A 21,797-nucleotide genomic window follows, 5' to 3' on the forward strand; every position below is an offset into this window, starting at 1 on the left:
CAGAGCACCCGCCAGCCGGGGCTGCGCTGGCAGGAGGACCCCGCGCCAACAGGGCGCAGGTGGCGGAGAAATCGGGAACCAGGGCCGGTCAGCAGCAACCGCCTGCCCCCTGGTGGCCGGCCCGTGCCCTGTACGTGGCGCCTGGAGCTCCGGACGAGGCCAAAGTGAGGGACATATGGGTGGAAACAAGTGAGAACGGTGGGTGCGGGAGGTGGGGGGGGATGGGGGATGATCCCAGACTAAGGGTGATATTCAGGATCTTGATAGGAACTTGGAAGATACATTTGTCAGAAGCCCCTGGGGGAAGAGCTAAGATTCGAGGACTTACTGAATGTAAATTTTATGTCAAAATAGAAGTCTATAAATAGGCAGCAAACCTCGTCAGTGATGTGAATGGGACGGTACTGGGGGAGCGCACCTAGAGAAATGGGTGGGCTGTGGACGGAGGGTGACGGGCCCATCAATGTTGGCGGTGGGCTCTGGGCTGGAGAATTTAGGCCATTCACTGTGTGATTCTCTCAGGTTTGCTGCAGGTGTGAGAACACTTTCACAATAAAATGCTGGGGAAAGTCTTCCTGGACATGGCCTCTGAACTGGACCTCTCTGTGGGTACCTGAGATGGGTGGATGAAGTATCATTCCCTGGGATCAGGGGTAGTCAGGTCTGGACATTTGGGGTGCTGAGGAGAGTGAACAGGGAAGTTGATTCTGGTGGGGACACCCCCCGAGGCCCCTGCTCCCATGGAGCTTTGAGATGGATCCATGGGTGCCCACCTATCCCAGGTGCCCTCATGGAAGAAGTTCCCATAGGTGGGGGATCCCACTGCTGCTCGGGGGTGTACTTGGCACAGACCCCTTGGATGCGGTCACTTTGCAGCCTCCACTGTCCCCCCTGGGTCCTGTAGGCAGTGGGCCCACCATTGGCCACTGTGGTCCCACTGTGGTTGCTCCCTCAGGGGCCTGGCAGAGAGGGGGAAGGGCAATACGACACCCACCTGGTTTTAATGACAAATGCAAGTGGGAAACAATGGGATCTGCCATCCTTGGGGCTGGTGGGGCAGGTGTCCCCCATGCACCCTCACAGCACTCTGGGAGGCCCTAGCTGCTGCCCCCTAGAGGCGGGGTTCCCAGGGCCTGGAATGGCCACACCCAGCACCCACAGGCAGCAGCCGGGGCAGCGTGGACCCCCTAGTCAGCTGGCGGAGACTGCTCGATGCCCCCAGTGTGCACTGGACCCCTGGCCTCCCCAGTGGCCTAGTAGGAACAAGGACAGGAGTCCTATGTGAGGGGGAGAGGGAAACGGCCCATGCTGTGGGGACAGTCTGAAACCCGTGGGGAGGGATGGCAGCCTGGCGCCTAAAGGGCATCTTTCTTCTCAGACCAGGGCTCCATGTCCAGCTGTTCCCTAGGCTGAGGCCCCACCAGACTGGGCCCCCAGGCCTCCTCCTCCAGTTCAGGTGACCCCCCAGGAGTCAGCAGAGGACACTGGGGTGACATTTGCCAAGTTGGCACATCCCATGCACGTCCACCCTCAGACACAAGTCTCCTCAGCATGCAGGCAACGTCCTTTATTGCCCTGCGCTGCGGGTGGGGCCTCCGGGGCGGGCGGGGGCAGCACAGGCGGTCAGGCCGGCTCAGCCACTGGGCCACAGGAGGGTGAAGGCGCCACGGCTGCAGTGGAAATCTGGCTCCTGCTGCTCGGGCCTGGGCTCCACCGACACCAGGCGCCTCGCGCCGCGCTGGTTCAGGGGGATGCAGTCGGAGACACGGACCTCCAGGGCACGGCCCTTCCTGCAGTGGGCGGGCGGGAGGGAGGAAGGTCAGGCTCCGGCGCCACGGCCTTGGCTCCCCCGGACTCCAGCCGCCAGTCCTGCTCACCCCTGGCAGTGGGCGGCCAGCACGCCCACCAACTCCCCGACGCGGTTGTCCAGCGGTGGCCGTGAGCGATGCAGACACACCACCAGGTCATCCTGGCCCCGCGCGTGCAGCACCACCAGCTGGTCCCGCCCGCTGGTCACACTCAGCCCGGTCACCTGAGGGGGGCTCAGGGTCAGGGGGCAGGAGGCCCTCCTCCCGATCCTATGCCCACGCCCCACTGTCTGTCATCCCAGCTCCTCTTCCTCCCCCTGCCACGGAATGCTCCCGAGCTCCAGCCTGTGGGTGTGGAACACCTGAACAGCACCGTGGGACTGCGGAGCTGACCTCTGTTTTCTGTCCTTTCCATTCCACACAAGTAGCCGCACAGCCATAGGACCTGGGCCTGGACCCTGCCCCAGTGTGCTTTTTGCCCTTTGAGAACAGGATTTGCGGCTCCAGGCAAGCGTGCCACAGAGCCAGTAGGGGACCCGGATACACGTGGTGTGGATGCGGAGGCCCCCCAGGGGGGAACAGGTGTGGGGAGAGGGCTCACCTGGCAGGTCAGAGAATAGAGCAGGAAGGGGCAAGGGGTGGTGGTGGGGGGCAGCCATCCTGAGCTGAGGCTGTTCTAGAAAGTTCCGGACATCCCAGGTAGGCAGGAGGGCAGGGGCACACAGGCTCACCGCATCCAGGGGCACGGCCCGCATCACCCGGTACTGCCGGCTGGGCTCCAGCTTGTACAGGTGCTGGTCAGTGAGCAGGAGTGCCCGGTCCCGTCTCTTGTTGAAGCGGTTCACCTGTGGGACAGGCGCCCTTAGGGGTACCTGCCACCCAGCTCCCCCTCCCTGGCCTGTTTTCTCCCTGCTGGGTTGGAGCTATTTCCCAAGTCCCAGGAGCAGACGTGAGACCTTTAGGCTGAGCCGAGGCCACCGTGGCCTCTACCCACTCCTCACCTTTCGGACGTGGCTGGAGAAGAGCACGACCCTGAAGCCATCTTTGTCCCGAAGCGTCTTCAGGCGCTGAGCAAACATGCTGGAGGCGGTGGGGTTGTCGGTGGCCTGAGCACAGATGGGGGCAGCTTGGGACAGGGTCTTGGGACCACGCTCAAATAACAGCGACTCTCGGTGAATGGCACAGCTACCCTACACCTCAGGAAACCGAGTGAGGCTGTGCACCCGCCTCTGCTGGGTTCCCTGCAGGCCCAGCGCAGACCCCACAGCCTGAGGTTCCAGGCATCACGTCTGTGCCCTCCGGCCCTGCTCGTCAGGCCTGGACAGATGCTGAGCACGCAGGGGCCCGTTGCACTTGGCTCCTCCACAAGACGGCCACCTGGGCCGACCCTGAGCCCCTGAGCCTCTCCATCTCCTGCAGACCTGGGCCAGGGGCATGCTGACAGCACCCGCCCACGTGAGAGCCAAGGAGTCACAGGTGGGGTGCGGTGCCTGAGGTCAGGGGAAGGGGAGTGGGAGCAGGGTGGATGACAAGGTCCTCAGTAAAGTCCAGGACTCAGCCTTGAGCCCCTGTGTGGTGCCCAGTCCCTGGCAGCCCAGCACTCACGGAGGACAAGTAGTCTTGGGCCCAGGCCCGCCGGCAGCCCCAGTCCTGCCGTCGCTCCTGCAGAGCCCCCATGGCGGCCACCTTGGCCTTGATCTGGCCCATGTCTGAAGGGGGGATGTTCTTTACCAGCTGCTGGGCCCGCCACCTGGAGATGGACAAGCGCTCAGATGGGCCCCTGTGCAACCCTCATCCTTCCCCATCCCTGGTCCTGCCCCCCAGAACATACTTGAATGCCCTTTCATGCCCCTTCACCCACTGGAGGCCAAGCCTCTCAGCCTGACACTGGCTGCCTTATGTGTCCCCGCCACCCCTTCCATTCTGAGCACGCTGGTTACTATGTGCCCCTCTCCCTGGAGAACTCCCACTCAGCCTTCGAAGCCCAGCTCAGATGCAGTTTCTCCCACTCCCTACACCTGGCCCCCTACTGTCCCCTGCAGATTCCCCTCAGGAGACTGAGGCCTGTGTCCCCTCGGAATGCCCTGCGGCGTGCTGGGGATGGCAGAGCTCTGCCACCGACTGTGGGGCATGGGCAGCTGGCTCATGTGCACAGCCCCTGCTTTGCCGATTACCAAATGGGGCTCGTGTGTTTCGAGGCAACTCCGAGGGGTTCCGATGACCAGCTCCAGGTGTTCAGTGGGTGCTAGCTCAGTGGTAAAGAGCGAGGGGATGGCCCAGGGAACATACCTGCAGAACAGCGCGTGGCAGGTGTCCTGGAAAGGCTGTAACACAGCAGGTGGCAGTGGCCAGACAAGGTCGCGGCCATAGAGTGGGGGCTGCCGGGCCGCCTGGAACCGGCGATGTAGCTCTGCCAGGTGAGCGCGCACCTTGTGCCTCCGGTACCAGCGCATGATGGTGTAGACAGCTCGCAGTCGCCGGCAGCGCCACCGTGCCAGCGTGCCCCGCCATGCCTTGGGGGGCCAGGTGGACACTGGGTGAGACCCAACCAGGCCCTGCCTCACTCACCCCGTCCCCATGGCCCCCAACCCCCCTGCTCTCCTGTCTTTCCTAAAAACACCCTGCTGGTCGTTGGGAAACCCATCTGCCCCACACACTGGCAATGGGTGCTGGGTGGGATGGACCTGCCCCCTAGCACCCGGGAGCCACTTCCACCTGGCTGGAGGTTGGTTCCATGGGAGTGGCCCTGCTCAACTCTTGGAAAAGAGCTTCTCTGTTGATCCAAGCGTTTTAAGCTGAGACCTTGAACAGCTGGGGACTCCCAGGTGCCCCCAGGGAGAAAGTATGTGACAAGAGGGGTAGGAGCAGATGCAGCCCCTTTCCTGCCTATGAAGGGCAACTGCCAACTGTCCCCCTGGAATCTTGACCTAGTCAAGATATAACCAACCTCCCACTCCTAAGAGACCCTGAGATGGAGGGGCACCCCAAGAATCAAAACCCAGACCAGAAACTCTACAAGGCAGGCAGCCCAGCTGACCCACAGATTAAAACAGACTTAAGCAATGTTGTATGGGCTGCAGTGTGACCCCGACTCAGACAGGAGACAATGGGAGAAGCGTGGGTGTCAATGGGGACGGCATGACAGCAACAAATCATCAGGAACTTTCTAAACCCCGTTTCTATGATGACAGTGTCATGTCTTGTTCTCACAAACAATCCCTGTATGTTAGAGGAGGTAACAGAAATATAACTAAGTGCAGTGTGCCACTACTGATGGGATTCTTGGTTTTTAAAGATGCACTGGGTAATAGTGGGACACTTGTAGAAATTCGAATGCCGCCCACATGTTGGATACTGAGAGGTGTAGACTGTATTTCAGTGTCAGGTTTCCTGAGTGGCTCGTGTCGGTCAGCCAGGAAGTGAACGTCCTTATTCAAGGAGGGGCCTGCTGAAGTATTTAGGGCTGTTATTACTTTATGTGGGTCAGGAAATATACAAACGTATATACACAGGAGTACCGGTATGTGTGTGCAGAGAGAGTCAGAGACAGGGAGACAGAGACCAGGTGGGGAGCACACAGCTGTCGCAATCCAGGTGAACAGTGATCAGTGTATGAATCCTTCAGCTTTTCCGTAAGTGTGCAATGTTAAAAATAAAAAGCTACGGGGAGAGCGGGAAGAGCCCTTGTCCTCTGGAAAAACACACTGAAAATATAAGTGCAACAATTTGCTTCAAAATAACTGGGATAGAGGTGCAGGGATCTATGCCAAACCATACTGGTCACCAGGTGACAGGTGGCCTGGGCAGGGAGAGTGTGGGGATTTAGTTCACCATTCTGCATACTTTTCTCTAGGTCTGAAATCTTTCAGAATCAATAAAGAAAAGAAGACAAAAAGGATGGAAGGAAGCTAGAGATTCCTGAAAATCTTGTTTTGAGCACCTGAGTCCCCCTGGGCCTGAAGCTGGTGGCCACAGGACTGAAGTGACCTAAACCAAATCCACTTTTAGCTTAAGTCAGTTTCAATCGTGGTGTGTCTCCTGTTAGCCAGCGGGCTCTCCTGCCACACTGGAAGTGTGCCCGTGGGCCTGCCAGTTCCCCTTCGGACGGCAGACGACCCCCTCCCCCGCGATGGGCGCCCGAGGCCGCACCTTCTGCAGCAGTAGCACGATGATGGGGATGAGACGCGCACGGCTCTGCTCCAGCGTGACCAGCGTGCGGGGCGAGCGGATAAAGAGCTTGCTGTGGCCGAAGGCCACGTCCCCCTGCAGCCCGTGCTGCTCCAGGAGGGCACTCACGGCTGCCCGGTCAGAACCCAGCAGGTGGTTGGGCCACGTGTATTCACAGGTCATCTTGTACCTGTCACCGCAGGATAGGGCAGTGGGCTCCAGGCCCTGGGGAGTGGAGGCGTGTGGAGCCACGCCATCTGCCCCGCCCCACACATGCCACTCAAACCCTGACCCTGCCCACAACACCCAGACCACGCCCCCTCGCATGTCACGGAGGGTCCTCGCTGGCGGTCTTGCAGTGATCACAGAGCCGGCCTCCACTTGTGTCGATGTCTGAGAAGCTGCTTTCCCTTTCTGCCCCCGCCCTCCCTTCATCCCTTGGATTCCACACGGGGACACAGCCCACGGGGACGGGAGTCTGGCTTACCTGAGCAGAAATCGAGGGTAAGGTTGGCGGGAGGCGAAACCGGCCCTGCGGACCCTTACGTTCTCCAGCAACCCCAGGTAGGCGACCTGGTGGCGACAGTGGCCTTCGTCCAGCCTCGCAGCCACCTTGTCTTCATTGGGCTTGATGCAGCGCACGTAAAAGGGCTCCTGGGGCATAGAGGACGCTTGGGAGTCCAGTGTCAACCGCACAGCGACGGGGTAGGGAAAGCAGGTGAGCTCCGGTGTGCCGCCTCTATCCCTCCCCCGCTGCCATGGACTTGAGGAAGAGGCTCTTGTGGTGGGAAGGGGAGGCCCAGGGGCCAATGGTGGGTCAGGAGGAGACTGAGGCGTGAGGGGATGGTGGCCAGAACTGGCGGAGCAGGAGGCTGCCGGCCCCAAGCAGCAGGGAGCCGGCTGAGCTGTCTCTGGACAGTCTGCTCTTAGGCTGGTCCTGGCCTGCCCCGCCAGCCCCCTCTGACTGTGGGCTCCAAGCTCCATGATAACCTAGTGTGTCTCTGCTATTGCTGTGGCCGCAGCTTCCAGAAGGTAATGCCAGCTGCTGGCAGAGCCTAGGCTGGGCCAACCAAGTTCCGAGCAGAATCTCACCAGGCCTGTCCCCACCCAACAGGCAATGAGCCAGGGAATGCGGGCTCCAGACCTATGTTAACTTGAGCCTCCTGTGCACTGGTGGGTCCCTCCCCGCTGGAGTGGGGGCTCAGAACAGACAGGAAGCAAACACCTCCTCCCCTTGATGTGCAGAGGCAGTTGAGGGCCCGACTTGACACCCAGGCACAGATAGAAGGATCTGGAAGGATCCAGGGTGGGCTGGGGCTGGGGGGTACCTTGGAGGCCAGGTTTCCCACCAGGGCCACCATGGAGTTCTTGAAAAGCGTGCCGGCTGTCAGGGGGCGCTTGGTCACCTCTGTGATGTCTTGCTGCCCGTCTGGCCACATGGCCCGCAGGGTGGGGTCCATGCTGTGGACACAGGCTGCATGCCCAGCTGCCCTCAAGGAGGGCAGCCCCCACCTCAGCTTGGCCATTTGTAAGCTTCCTGGCCATCAGGCGGGGGTCAGAGCTGAGCGTCTGAGGGCCCTGCCAACCCGAGCCCTGGGCCGCTCACCTGTTGTACAGTAGCCGTTTGAAGTCCTGGAAGAGGGCATCCCTGTTCTTGTCGATGAAGCCCTGCACTGAGTACCTGGGGGCCAGGCAGGTGTGAGGTGCACGGGAGCCGCTCGGGCTCCTCCCACTGCCTCTGTCCTCACAGGTCACTTCTCTCCCTCCCCTCTTACTCCTGAAGGTGACTGCAGTGGTTGTGCCCATTGAATCCTGCTCTGGTGCACACGTGCTGTGTGACCTGGGACGAGTTACTAACCTCGCTGTGCCTCAGTGTACATCACACGCCCAGAACATTGCCTGTGTATCAAGGATTGAAGTAACAAACAGAACCCCAGGGTCATTGGTCTGTTTTGATCCTGTGTCACTGAGATCCCTTGTCATGTCCCTTGACTGCTAGAAAGCTCAGGGCCAGTCTCGGCCCACGTGCAGCTCTGCATAGGCTCAGGGCACAGGAGGGGACATCCAGTTTTCCTGTGAGGGACACACACATCACCTCACACCCTCTTTGGGATGAGCCACGTGACACGTTAATTAGTAACAATCATGCGATTTCTGAAGGACACCAGACCTGGGTGCTCTGTCTGTGGCCTGAAGACCAAGGGGCTTGTTAGAAATGCAGACTCTGGCCCATCTGTCCTTGGTGCTGACTGGCACCTTAGGAGGACGCCTTGCTCAGAATGTGAAAAGACTAACCCTGGGCTCCGGGCACAGGCCCCTCATGGCTACACCTGGGGTGGGGCCCAGATGTGGGCATTTTTCTAAAGCTCTCCATGATTCTATGATGCAGCAGGGCCGAGAACCGCTATCTTAAGAGCCCTGTGGTGAAGGGCATGTTTTCAGTGTCTTCAGACTGAGGGAGGACCCAGGGTGTGGTGGGGGCCTTACGTGACGTCCCCTGCATAGTGCTTGATCCGGAAGTCTCGGCCAAACTCCATGGTCTTGTCCGTGGGGCAGAGCTGGTGGGGGGAGGGGACAGGCCAAGGTCAAGGTACAGAAGGGGGGGTGTCTGCAGGAAGGAGGTAAACAGTCCTGCAGAGGAGGCCGGGCCACCACTAAGGCCCCATTGAGACAGGCAGTGTGGTGCCTGTTGGGCACGTGACAGCACCAGGGCAAGCTGGGGCTATGGGAACGGGGGAGACCATGGAGGGCGGGGCACCTGGCGGCTGGTGTAGTGCGGGTGGTGGCGGTGGTGCGTGTCCAGGGTCTGCAGGAAGACCCGGTCGGTGATGGTGCCCGCAGTGCTGCAGGCCTCGTCCAGCACGGCCAGGATGCCCCGGTGGGGCCGTTCCACGAGGTCCACAATGGTGGCGTTGTTGAAGTACTCCACCTGGGCGGAGCGAGAGGGTGGCTCCTGAGCCCCACCGGTGGGCCTGCCCCCAGCGGTCTGCTCCCCGCTTCTCCCGCCGGGCCCGTGGCACACAGGGGGCCCAGCACTCACGGTCTGCCAGGTGATGCCCTCCCGCTCATACTCCTCCTGCTCCTGCTTCAGGATGAGCTGGATGAAGAGCTGCTGCAGCTTCTCGTTACAGTAATTGATGCAGAACTGCTCAAAGCTGGGGGTGGGAACCGGTAAGTGTCCAGCCCCCACCCGCCGTGGGCGTTCACTCCGTGTGCAGTGAGGGCAGTGTGGCAGCCTCGTCCCAGCAGCTCCCCTGAAGCTCCCCCGCAGGGTCCAATGCCAGGCACCCAGTGGCCTCACTGTGGGGTGCCTCTCTGCACTGGGCCTCACCTTTACCCCCAGTCCCCACTTGTGGCACGCACGCTCATGGCGAGGGGAAGCGAACCAGTGATTTTGCCCCCTGGATGGGTGGCACCGCTGAGGCAGGCTTAGGGCATGAGCCTGGGGTCAGGGACCAGCTAGGACAGACACCAGACACTTGCTCCCCGGAACTGAGGTTGGGGGACAGAGCATGGGATACGGTGGCCGGCCACCCACCTGTTGACGGGGAACACTTCAAAGCCGTAGATGTCCAGCACACCAATGACTGTGTCCTTGCCATCCCTGCGGGGGTCCCGACCCCGCGCCTCCATGACACTGTTGATCCGGTTCACCACCCACTCAAAGAGCCGCTGGTACACTGCCTGGGGAGAGGCCAGGCTGCTTCTAGCTGCCTCTGGCCCTGCCTCCTGCAGGAAGACCTACTGACTGGACCCGCCCCACGGCCCGTCCCTGGAGTACCTTGGCACAGGCGTCCCGGGCGTAGCTGGCCTCGGCTGCGGTGTGGCCCTTCTGAATGACTTCCCTGCCTCCTGAGGCCACGGTGCGAGCCAGCAGGCAGCGCAGCACCAGCTCCTGGGGCGTGGCCGTCAACTCAGCCACGTGGCCCACCAGCCTGTCCTCAGCTACGGACAGGTGCCCCTCCTCTGTCTCCACAAACTCGATGTTTCCCTGGTGATGGAAGAACCAGGGAGATTCAGGCTCCACGTTCCCCCGGAGAGCCTGTATGCCTTTCCCCAGGGGACGAGGGAGGGAAGGGAGACAGTGGGAGGGGCACCAGAGCAGCGCAAGGCCTCCTGCCAAGACCATCACCTGAATGACCCCATAGTATCCTCTGGAAGCCGGCTGTGTGCCGCCTGCTCCCTGTGCCACGTGGTCCCCATGCTGCCTGCTCCCCCTGCTGCCCATGCCGCCTGCTCCCCATGCCATCTGCTCCCCGTGCCGCCTGCTCCCCGTGCTACCCAGGAGAGATCGGAGGCTCAGAGGAGCTGAGTAACCTGCCCACAGACACACAGCTCCTAAGTGACAGAGCACGATGCTCAGCGTACTGCAGCTTGGACTGCCCTTGCCTGGGCTCATCTACCAGACATGGACCAGGTACCTCTCAGCCTGACCAGCCACGTTCTAGACACACGGAGCCCATGGCACAGGGCCTGGTCTCGAGGGAACCCACAGCTGAAGCAACTTGGCTTCAGCAGAGGGAGGAGTGGGCCAGCTATGGCTGGGTTGTCAGGGGACAGTCCCCTCCTACAGGGGCGGCTGGGCGACAGCATGTGGGCGGTATGCCAGCCCTCGCAGCCAGGCTCACCAGGTGCAGTATGGCGGCCAGGATCCGGTGCACGGAGCCCACTTCCTCAGCACTGAAGCCAATCACCTGCATGGCCTCCACCACCGCCTGGTGGTGGCTCCTCTCCTCGCTGTCTGAGGCCTGGGGAGAGGGGTCAGCACCCCAGTGAACCCCGATTCCTCAGCACAGTGCACATGCTCACCCACTGCAGCCCGTCCCCGCATCGCGCCCTATTCTCATAACTGAATGCCTGCTGACTCAGGGCCCCAGCAGTCCCGCCACCCTGGGCCCTGCTGACGCTGTGACCGCCAGCACCCGGCCCTGCAGCCCTGCCCCACTCACACTGAGCCCTGCGCCCTGGCGGGTAAAGTTGTACAGGGCGGGGTTTCTCTCCAGGTGCAGCTCTCGCAGCTCTGAGTCCTCACAGCCCCGCAGTACCTGGAGGACACACCTGTCAGGCCCTCCCACACATGCCGGACAACACGGAGGACGTGTCCTTCCGTCGTCCTTGACGCAGCAAACCATGGAGCTCAGTGATGGTGTGGATCCTGCCCAAGGACAGGGAGAACCCACTTCAGGGCCAGACATGGTTATATACCGCATGTTAGGCAGGACTCAACTTGGTGGGTATGTAGACGCCACTGTGTCCAGAGTGAGCTCACCTCAGTGGGTCTTGCCCAGTGTAGACACCACTAATGTCCAGATAGAACTTACTTCAGTGTCAGATAGGGGACACCACCCGTGTCCAGACAGAGTCCACCTCAGGGTCAGCTAAGGTGAAGACATGGCTGTGTCCAGGGAAATCCTACCCCAGGGAGGACCGTGCAGAGCGGGGGCAGGGGATGGACTGCGGGCAGGTGCCCAGAAGGGCTGCCCCACTTGGCTGCCTTGGCTTACCTGATAGAACGCATGGAAGTTCCTCTCTCCCACGTGCTGCTTGAGGACCCGAGACTGAGGAGAGAGGACAGTTGGACTCACGCTTGGGTAGCAGGGACTCCCAGGGGACCCGCCCCAGAGCCTCAGGGCAGTGCTGGCAGTGGGGTGCTAGGCTTGGCCACAGAGGGAGCCCCGCCCTGGGAACCTGGGACGGCAGAAAAGGTCTGCTCCCTTCCAGGGCCCCAGGTCTTGGAGGCCAGCACGCCGGCACCCTGGCGGCCTGTGCAGCCCACCTTCTCCAGCAGGTAGCTGTGGATGTGCCCGCCCACGGGGTCTCCTTTGAAGTCAAAGTTGATGTCCATGTACTTTCCAAAGCGGCTGGAGTTGTGGTTGCGGTTGGTGCGAGCGTTCCCAAAGGCCTCCAGCACGCAGGTGGACTTGAGCAGCACGTCCTTGACCCTGCACGGGGCAAGGGAGGGCTACAGTGCAGAGACCTCCCACGGGGGCTGTACCCTCGTCCAGCGTCCCTGCCTGAGGCCTCACCGCACGCTGCCCCTCGCAGGCCATGGAACGGCCCTTCCCCCTGAGATGCTGGGAGACGTGCCTGCCAGGGGCCTGTGCTGGGCATGGTCACTGCGCCGCCTTCCTGGACCTGCAGTGACGACCTGGGTCTGGCTCTGCCTTTGACTCCCAGCTGCAGGTGGAGCATCTGCTGGCCACATGTGCTTGGCAACTTCTGTCTCCCCGAACCCCACCTCACCCCATGTCGACAAGAAGAGCGGGTTCCCACACAGGAAGCTGTGAGCAGCTGGCAAGCAGCCAGATGGCCCCGATTTCCGGGTTCCTAGCCTAAACCCCGACACATGGCAGGACACCCTCGGGCCCCCTGGCAGCCGGCCAAGTTCTCCACTCTGTCTGGTGCCCCATGAGCAGCCCAGCAGCCATCTGTTGGCCCTCCGTCCCTCGCTGCCTTCCGGTCCCTAGTGGCTTGGCACCTGGCACTCGTCTTGCCTCTCCTCAGTTGAGGTCCTGGGTGGGGCCACCTGGAGTCTTCCTGACAGCCGAGCCCTGGAACTTGGCCTGAGCTGGCTCAGTCGTGTGTCCTGCTCCCCGGCAGGCATGAGGTCCAGGGCCAGCCCTGCCCCAGCCCCACCTGCCCTCACCTCTCCACCTCGGCCCTCTGGCTCGGATTGGTGACGGCTGCGATGTACTGCATGATGTGCTTGCTGGCTTCTGTCTTCCCTGCCCCACTCTCCCCTGCCGGACAGACCCAGTCAGCATTACCAGCCATTCCCCCTCGACCAGTCCCCCGCACACCCCACCCTGGGGGCTCCGTTCACCTCCCATCTCTGACCAATGAAGACGATGGGTCCCAGGCAGGGAGGTACCTGAGATAACAATGCAGGTGTCCCTGGACCTGCGTTTCATTGCCCTGTAGGCAGCGTTGGCCACGGCGTACAGGTGGGGCGGCCGCTCATACAGCTCTCGGCCCTGGTACCTGGCGATGGCCTCGGGCCCATAGAGGGGCAGCTGCTGGTAGGGGTTCACGGACACCAGCACCTCGCCAATGTAGGTGTAGATGCGGCCCTTCTCGAATCTGGTTTGGGAAGGCGGGTCCTCAGCACCATAGGCCATGCGGGGCCTCAGGAGGCCCTAGCCCACCCCCAGGGCTGAGCACTGAGAGCGGGGATGGGGGTGGATCTGAGCGTTCCCAGAGCCCCCCACTGCAGTGTAGTGTTGGGGGTCAACACTGCTCTCCACGGGGGTCCTGATGTCACAGGAATCGTGACCCCCCCATTTTATGAAGGGATCAACTTGCCCAAGGCCACACTCAGCAACACAGAGCCAGTAGGTAGGGAGACAGGCTACACAGGGAGAAAAGGCCTGGGAGGCAGAGGGAGGGGCCTGGGTTGTTTCCTGTCTCAAGGCCTGGGCGGGGACCCAGAAACAGAAGGGGACCCCGCCCAGCCCCACCCAGATGGCAGGTCTGGAAAGGGGAGGGGGCCGGGGGCTGCAGGGGCGCTGCCCTCCCCCAGCACATCCGGACTTCTCAACCCTGTCCCCGTCCCCGCGGGGGTGCCTGTGACGTCCCTCTCTCTTGACCTTTTGCCTGCTCCTGGGCAGTATCTGGGACCTTCCTTTCCCTTCCCTCCCCACCATCCGGGTTCTTCTTCCTGGCTGTGTCTGACATGGGAGTTCCCTGGCAGCCCCTCTACACCCTCTTAACTGCTATCTGGGACCAGCTGAGAGACACTCTCGCGTCTACAAGCTGCGTGGCCCAGGGCTCAGTGTCCCACGTCAGAATGGAGGTGGTGATGCTTGCGGCAGGCTGGTTTGTAAGAGCGAGGTGGTCACGCTTAGCTCATACCCCATACGAGAGCTCACTTCTGTCCTCTGACTCCAACAGTCCTCTGTGCTCCAGAGGTGAAGCCAGCTCCTGGCAGCCACCCCATGTCACCCCGAGTCCCTGGTCCTTCCGCCCTCCACCATCCGCCACAGAAAGTCAGGCCCCAGGCCACTTTCCCAGCTGCGCCCCCAACACCCCACGTGCCCGACACACAGCTCAGCTTGCCGGCTTCCCTCAGAGGCCCTAGGGCTCAGCAGGGCCCCACGAGGGTGACGCGCATCTGCCCGGTCTGAGTGCCAGAAGGCACCCGTTGTGTGGGAGACGGGTCCAGGAGTAAGCTCCAGCATGGACCAGCCACCCTGGCCCTGAGAGGACAGTCCTGTCTACCCCAGGACCCTGCGTTCACTGACTGTGGTCAGTGGCGGAATATGCAGCCCCTGGCCCCCTGGAGACCAGGGGGAAGGGCCAGGGCCCTGGGCCCACCTGAGCTTCAGGTTCTCCATGAAGTCCTCCATGGTCACTTGATCCAAAAGCACAAAGTCCGGTTTACCGCACTGGGGGCCTTCCTCGTCCTCCATCCTGCCGCGGGGAGCGCCCAGTGCAGGTCCCCCACCGACAGACGACCTTCTGTGCAGAGGGCAGAGGGAGCAGGCCCGCCCACTGCCACAACGTCCCGCCACCTCCCCTGGGGGAACAGGAAGTGGGTTCTGGCCCGGAACGGCTGCCCTCCCTACTTGCCACTCCCTCCCGAGGGGCTCTGACCCGCTTCCTGGTCCCCAGCCTAACAGATGCTCTGGAAGGTTCTTGCTGGGCCCTTAAGGAAGTCCACTCCTCACCCCCAGCCGTGGACATGGTCCCCAGATTTCCCGACTGCACTGGTCGCAGACCTCAGCGCTGGGTGGATTCTATGGTAGGTATCTTGTACCTTCACAAAAAGTGAGAAGAGCCCCCGGGCCTTTGGAGCGAGGCCTAGGCTGCAGCAGTCTTTAGGGGTGGACACCAGGCCAGGATGTCACAGGGCCAGTGTCTGAACTCATCCTGCCAACGGCAGCCATGGCCCTGGCCCCACCCTCCGGATGTTTCCCAGGAGGTTCCTTCAGGTGCTTGGGGCCCACCCACCTGTCCCACCAGGAAGCCTCCCTCCTCCCTGCTCTTGGACCAGGCAGCACTTGTAGAAGAGGCTCGGGTTTGTCTCCAGACAGCATTCCTGAGCACAGTGTCCTCCATGCGGGCAATTTTCTCCCATCCGGCTTCCAACGGGGCCAGAGGCTTCCCCAGATTTGAATCACCCACCTGTGCCTTTGAGACCCTGCACTCAAAAAGCTAATTTATTTAAAAATTGTCTTTCAATCAACTCACTTTTTAAGCTTTGAAGTAATTGCTAGATACCTAAGTTAAGGGATTTTCCCCTCAAACACCTTGTAACGAATACAGAACGAAGCTGGAAAGGGCTTATTCAGGTGTTCCCTGTGCAGCCTGGGCCAGACCCTCTCGAGGATAGCGCACTGGGGCTCCTCTGGGAAAACGGGTTGTTTCACTGTCACAGCTCCGTAGCCCCCCGCGGAGGGTGCTTTTACAGGGCTTTCCAAACCTGAGAAGCTGGGGTTTCACTTCCCTAAACCTCCGGGCTGGCCATCCGGGTTAGTTAACGGTGAAAGGAGCGGGGCTGTTCCAGGGAAACCTCAGGGACTGAGACCAGAGCTTGGTGCCATTTACAGGAGTCACAAAGTGGTTCTTTGGGGTTTTTTTCTACGTAAAAATGTCAAGACCATTCTTAGGTCGGGGACTGGTCCATGGGTGGAGTTTGGTCCTGGCTGTGGAGCTGCTGCTGTGTGACCTTGTCCCCACCCACCCCCACTTATCTCTAGACTGGGATTTCCCTTCCTGGGTGTGGCTGCACCTCTGGGCGGCCTCAACCTTGCCTCAGGCAGGACAAACGGGCATTAGTCGTGCTGGGCCCAACAGGAGGATTCGGGAGGGTGAGGCCGCCCAGGGCTGAGGGCTGAGGGCAGTAGCTAGCTAGCATCTCTCCCCATCTCATCCAGATCAGGTCCAAGGGGCCTCTGCAGCAGACCCCGGTCCCCTTGTTTCTTGGCTCCCCTACACAACGCACACATTTAGTGTTTGCACCCCATCTCAAGGCACGCTGTGGGCTTCGCTGCAGGGAAGGGCCCCACCAAGGTGCCCTGAAGGCCTCAGCTCGTCCTCGGAAGGGGCTTGGAGGCCACTTCCTGCTCTCCCTGGCTGTTGGGAGGGGTGAGGAGGGCTCCCGAGTGAGTCTCGGTTCTGTTCAGAGATGAGCCTTGCCGTCCGAGTCTCAGGGTGTGGCAGCTGTGACTCAGGGCGCAGGTACCTTGGGGTATGCTGTCACTCACTTGTCACTAAAAACTGAATGTGAAAGTGGCCCAGTCAGCTCTGGCCTGCTGACACTCCTGCCGACACTGAGCTACCGAGTCTCCCCGAAAATAAGACCGGGTCTTACAATAATTTTTGCTCCAAAAGTCACACACATTAGGGCGTATTTTCAGGGGATGTTTTATTTTTTTCACGTACAACGATCTACATCTATTCAAATACAGTCATGTCATCTTCTTCTGGAACATCGTCATAATGACTAAATGTGCCCGTCTGGCTGACGATCTTACCTGGGGCTTATTTTTGGGGAAACATGGTAAGGGGGTTAACCTGTGGGTGTACCCAGCAGTGGGTTGTGACCAGGTACTTCTCAAATGAGATTACGTGAGTGCATCTCTTCAGAGGCCGCCCAGGTCTGAGGATGAGCCACAGGCCCAATCGGACCCCCACCGGTGCGGACAGCAGGCAGCGAAGCCATCCCGGGTGTCAAGGCAAAGCTCCTGACAGGCCGCTCTGCACCCCCGCCCCCACAGTTTACAAAGGCTCGAGTAGGAGCATGAGGTCACTAGGGCCCCTTCCAACTTGGCTCGAACTACCTCTGAGCAGGTCCTCCCCAATTTGTATCCAGTGTACAGAAAGGAGAAAAGCAGAGGCTGGATGGAAGCACACATTTCAAATCCCATTTATTAAATGTCCCTTGTTTCTCATTCAGATGTGGGGGGGGAGGGGCTGGATCCTCGTTCGGGAAGCAGACGACACAGCATTCGAACCTGTGGTCAGAATGTCAGTCGGACATGCACTCCAGGCCCCGAGCCACTCACAACCCAGCCAAGACCCAGGAGTTTCTGACTCCTCCTGGAAGGGGAGCGTGGGAGGCCAGGGACCCACCTGCTCAGGGAGGTGAGGCTCCAAGGCCTGGCTTCGGATCCTGCCGCACCCTCACTCGGTGTATCACAGGGATGGGTCCCCAACTCTCAGCACCCACTTCCCCATCTGGAAAACCTTGGAGGCCTCTGTGAAAATCAAGTGACGTAAGCGTGTGGCCAGGGACTGTTATAAATGCCAACTGCCACGAGTGACATTAACAGAACTAAAGTGGGGCCCACTCCCAAGGGAGACTCCGTGGCAGGCAGCCTGCCCTTTGTAGGATGACACACGACCCACCTAGGAGATTCCAGGGGAAAGGCTGCACGTCGAGTCCAACACCACAAAGGCAATCAAACCCCTGACAAAGAACCAGGGCCCATGAGCCTTGGTACCAGACAACTAACTGTCCACAAATGGTCTTGTGAGTTTGAAGTCAATCAGCCTTTCTGCAACTCAGTCACCTGACTTACCACAGGGACAGTCAGAACAAGTGGATGCTTTTGAAGGTGGGTTGGGGCACTCATGGAAAACTAACATATAAAACAAGTGAAGTGACCTGCTAGGCCAGACCCCACCTGCACTTACCACTGCAGACCCCCGGAACAGCCTGACAGCCACCCAATGGAGGAGTTCTTTTCAGGTGCCTTCCAGCTCTGACATGATGGGGTCTCTGGGGCTGAAACACTGAGGGAGGGACACACACACACACACACACACACCAAGTGTCATGTGCTGGGCAGGGACACAGAGCAGAGTCTGCTGGGGGGGGGGCACGTGTCGGAAACTATAAAGGGTTTGACCCCCCCTCCCTGCTGCTGACGAGGTCCGCCAAGTTCATGGAGGCTGACGCTGGTAGGAGGCTCCAGACTCGACTAGAGGCACAGGCAGCCGATTACCGGTCAGCAGGAGTCAGAGCACCAGCCCCAATTCCTACAGGGTGACACAAGGGGACCTGCTCTCTGTTCTGGGCCACCCTGCTCAGACACCCCAAGGCTGTCTGTCACTTGAACAACATTGAGAAGGCCTCCAGGGCCAAAGGGCAGTCAGCGCCTTGCTCCCAAGACTCACAGAGAAAGAGGTGTCTCTTGACGGCAGCCCCGCGGAGGCCGGTGTGTTCAGCATCTGCACCTGGACTGGAGAGAGATCTGAGTCTGCTGGAAGCCTCGACCTTCACGGGGGAAGGTGTGGTGTGACTCCACCATCCAGAGAGGCACAGCGGTGCTGCCCCGCCGTGAGCACGTGGCCACTTTTTCCATCCTGGCCCAGCACTGACTGCACCCAACGGCCCTTACACCAAAGCAAGGCCAAAGGCCATCCCTCCAACCCCAGCCTCCTCCCACTTGTAGATTCCACGCCCCACCTCTGGCATCCTTGGAAAGAGCAGACCAAAGGGTTAGAGAAGCCTCGCATCCACTCCTAACCTGCCAGTTTCTGGCTGGGCAGCCCTGGACATGCAATTCTGACAGTGGGTCTCCCACCGCTAGTGGACCTAAGACCACCTCATGGTGGTCCTCAAAGATTTAAACTCTTATAGGTGATGTAATACAGAATTATACACCTGAAATCTATGTAACTTTTACTAACAATTGTCACTCCAATAAACTTTAATTAAAAAAAGATTTAAACTGGGTTAGGAATTAAGAAGTGTGGCACAGGGCCGGCCTGGTGCCTCAGGTGGTTGGAGTGCCAAGGTCGCCAGTTTGATTCCCCCACGGGCCAGTGAGCTGCGCCCTCTACAGCTAAGATTGTGAACAACGGCTCTCCCTGGAGCTGGGCTGCCGTGAGCAGATGTGAGCAGCGGGAGGTCTGCGTGAGCTGCCGTGGGCTGCTGAGTGTTACTGTGTGTAGCCATGAGCGGCCGACGGATGACCAGCGACTGCCGGAGGGAGCGCAAGGCTCATAACACCAGCATGGGCCAGGGAGCTGTGTCCTACACAACTACACTGAGAAACAACGGCTTGAACTGGAGTGGGGGGGGGAGTAAGAAGGGCGGGGAGAAGTTTGGCACAAAACAGGAGTTCAGTAAACATTAGTGCTCTCCCCTCGCACAAGGTTTTCAGATCAGCACACACACTAGGATCATCAGCCACTGGTCCCGCTGCAGGATCTCACCTTTGGCTCTTTGGTTACCATGCTAACTGTAATCATTCTGCACCCTCAGTCCCTCAGGTCAGGGCTCAACCCCTCCCTGCAGGGGCCCACTTCTACCCCTCCCCTCCTCCCAGAGCTTCATTTTCAGGATACAGTAACATAAAACCTGCAATAAGCCTAGAATGTAGCAAACACCCAAGTCCAAAACAACTCCTACAAAAACGTGGCTGTTTTATGACCGCAGTCTCATTGCCATTTGCCAACTGTGGCTACTGAGCACCCGAAATGTGGGTGCTATGAAGGAAAACCTAGATTTTAACATTTACTTCTGTTTAACCGTGCATGGCAAGTGGTGGTACCACGTCAGGCAGTGCAAATGCCAAAGGGAGCAAACAACTGTCCGAAATTTCTATAACCTTGCTCTGGATGCGGCAGGGCAAGGCCTCAAACCGTTTCGAATTGTTCTTGCAAGCACTGTAGGAATGCACAGGATCACCACAGATCCATGCACGCTGGAGGCTTGCAGCCTACCGTCCCTCACGCCCGTAAGCCCTGAGCAGAGGGCTGTACTGTACTGAGCACCAGCGGGCCCTGAAGACAGGGCGCAGGTAACTGACAGATGGCAGAAGGAATGCACTCCAGACACAGACCCTTTCTGGCTAAGGGAGTGGGGGACGAGCCTCGGGACAGGCAGCTTCATCAAGCCGAGACGACAGCAGCTAACTGCACTCCCTGGGAGCCTGCAATTCCAGAGCAGAGCTTCCAAAACTTACCAGACCCCAGAAATATCGGTATCATCGCCTTACTGCACAAAATAGCTTTTTCTTCCATGTTCTTCTACAGCTCAGAAACCACACTTAGGGACCACAGACAAGATGCAGAAGCAGGTCCAGTAAAGACCCATGAAGTAGGGCGGAGGGTGCCCAGTCCTGGAAGGCGGCTCACAGAGCAACGCCCCGCAGACCTGCTGCGGAGGGGGCATCCCCCTACTGGAGGGGCGCGCGCTCAGCTGCGGCCCGCCTCGCGGCGCCCCTGCTTCTTGTCTCACGGGGAGGCCAGTCCCGCGACCCCATCCGCCAGCACTGTCCTTACCCCGCAGGCCGCAGGTGTCCTCCGAACCGGGCCCTCAGGGCCGGGCTGGAGACCCCTCCCGCGGGCCCACGACCCTCACCTGGTCTCAGCAGACGGCAGGACCCGCCTGGGACCCTCGATGGCCACGGATGAAGCGAACACGCAGGAGCGTCCTGCGGAAACACTGCCGCGCCGAAGCCTCCAGTCATGGCTGCCGCCATACACGCTGGGCACGCCACACACGCTACGCACTTGCGTCATCACGCAACACGCCGGAAGCCGCGCGCGCCGCACGGGGCGCCGAGCGAGCCCTGGAGCGTGGTTGTTGAGCATCTCCGTTGTCCCGGTCGGGACAGGAGCTCAAGTCCAGTGCTCGAGTGGGGTTGGGCGCGCCGCGAGCCTGCCAACCTGGGCGGGGACGGGGACCCAGGAAGGCGAGGAAGCGGGCCTTGGAAGGAACGGGGTCCGGGCGCGGCCCGGCAGCAGTCCCGCAAGTGCAGAGGGACGCTGGGTCTCCGTGTTCAAAGTCGGGGAAGGACCCCACCCCTTTGCTTTCAGAATTTCATTCTCTGCCCTTTTCGAGTGAACGCAAATCCCTAATGGCTAAGTAAACCCGCGGCTCATCTCACAACCCAGAAATGTTTCCCAAGGACCCTCACTTTGACCATGTCCTGGTGTCCGGAGAGGTTAAGAACCGCCCTTGTCACATGACTCCGGATTGCACAAGCTACCTAGTGTAATGGGTCGTGTCCACTTTGATTTCCGTTCGGCATCCTTTTAGCGCGTTGTCTGTGATGTGCATCACATTAACGCTTAAGAATGGGGTCTCAGTCATTTTTGTTCACTAGGTGGGGCCACCAGGCAGTTCGGGAGGTTGCTGGTAAGAAAGCGAAGCAGTGACCACGCAAAAGAAGGAGGCTGTTAGAAGGAGGCTGTTAGGGACCTCCTCCCGCCGAGGTGTAACCTTGAGGGAAATACTGTTTTTGTTAACCTTGCCGCTGGTCTCATTGGTGTCTGTCATGAGAGGCTGAATATACAAACAATGGCCAGACCGTTAATAAAACTAGAACTCTGACCCACAACCTGCAGCAGCCCGCCCTGGCAGCCAGCTTCTGTAAGTGACACTTGGGGGATACAGGCTGCTCTCCGTAGTGACAACACAGGAAGCCACACAGTAACTGTAACAATGCGAACAAGCCGAATGGCTAGGACTTGGTCAACACCTGACAGCTTCCTTAATTTTTGTTCCCACTTCCAGCTTAGGACCAATCAGAGAAAGCCAGACACGCTCCCCTAACCAATCACTCGGGATGCCCAATCGTACTTAGCCACCCAGCTCCCCGGGCGCACAGCCCCCATCAGGGCACCTGAGCCCCCTTTCTCCATCAGGGAGCTCTTCTCCTCCTCTCTCTGCCTTTGCCTCTCGCCAAGTGCAAGTGCTGGGGGCCGACTCCCTCACTATAGCAGGTTCTGTACAAATAACTTTTTTTCCTTCTTATCTGGTTGGTCCTCATTTATTTCCCTAACCATCACCTTCTGATCATTGTGGGCAGGACTTCACCTGTGCATGTGGGCTTGTGCATGCAGGAGCAGCCTGAGGGCGTCAGC

The 21,797-nt window shown here is 59.9% G+C and overlaps 1 protein-coding gene and 1 non-coding gene across 3 annotated transcripts; both read right to left on the minus strand.

Moving 5' to 3' along the window:
* Nucleotides 1-1,525: 1,525 nt before the first annotated feature.
* On the minus strand, nt 1,526-14,480 carry MYO1G (myosin IG). 2 transcript variants are annotated; one of them, XM_033088854.1, is made up of 22 exons: nt 14,289-14,479; nt 12,847-13,055; nt 12,622-12,715; nt 11,752-11,917; nt 11,480-11,533; nt 10,925-11,020; nt 10,604-10,723; nt 9,757-9,966; nt 9,514-9,659; nt 9,016-9,130; nt 8,734-8,904; nt 8,463-8,533; nt 7,582-7,656; nt 7,304-7,436; nt 6,463-6,629; nt 5,958-6,165; nt 4,098-4,321; nt 3,414-3,558; nt 2,810-2,914; nt 2,540-2,653; nt 1,878-2,032; nt 1,526-1,790 (listed from the first exon to the last, which is right to left on the minus strand). In XM_033088854.1, exons 1-22 carry the CDS (start codon nt 14,381-14,383, stop codon nt 1,634-1,636), a joined length of 3,030 nt encoding a protein of 1,009 aa, XP_032944745.1. In that variant the 5' UTR covers nt 14,384-14,479; the 3' UTR covers nt 1,526-1,633. The 2 variants fall into 2 exon arrangements, with proteins under 2 accessions (XP_032944745.1, XP_032944747.1); XM_033088856.1 differs by lacking the exon at nt 10,604-10,723 and having other exon boundaries at nt 14,289-14,480.
* A 5,032-nt stretch (nt 14,481-19,512) lies between these two features.
* On the minus strand, nt 19,513-19,644 carry LOC117012596 (small nucleolar RNA SNORA9). The gene has a single exon (XR_004421200.1). It is a non-coding gene; the product is annotated as a small nucleolar RNA SNORA9 (small nucleolar RNA).
* Nucleotides 19,645-21,797: the final 2,153 nt, after the last annotated feature.

Source organism: Rhinolophus ferrumequinum, chromosome 20, assembly GCF_004115265.2.
Source record: "Rhinolophus ferrumequinum isolate MPI-CBG mRhiFer1 chromosome 20, mRhiFer1_v1.p, whole genome shotgun sequence".
Taxonomy (NCBI): Eukaryota; Metazoa; Chordata; class Mammalia; order Chiroptera; family Rhinolophidae; genus Rhinolophus; species Rhinolophus ferrumequinum.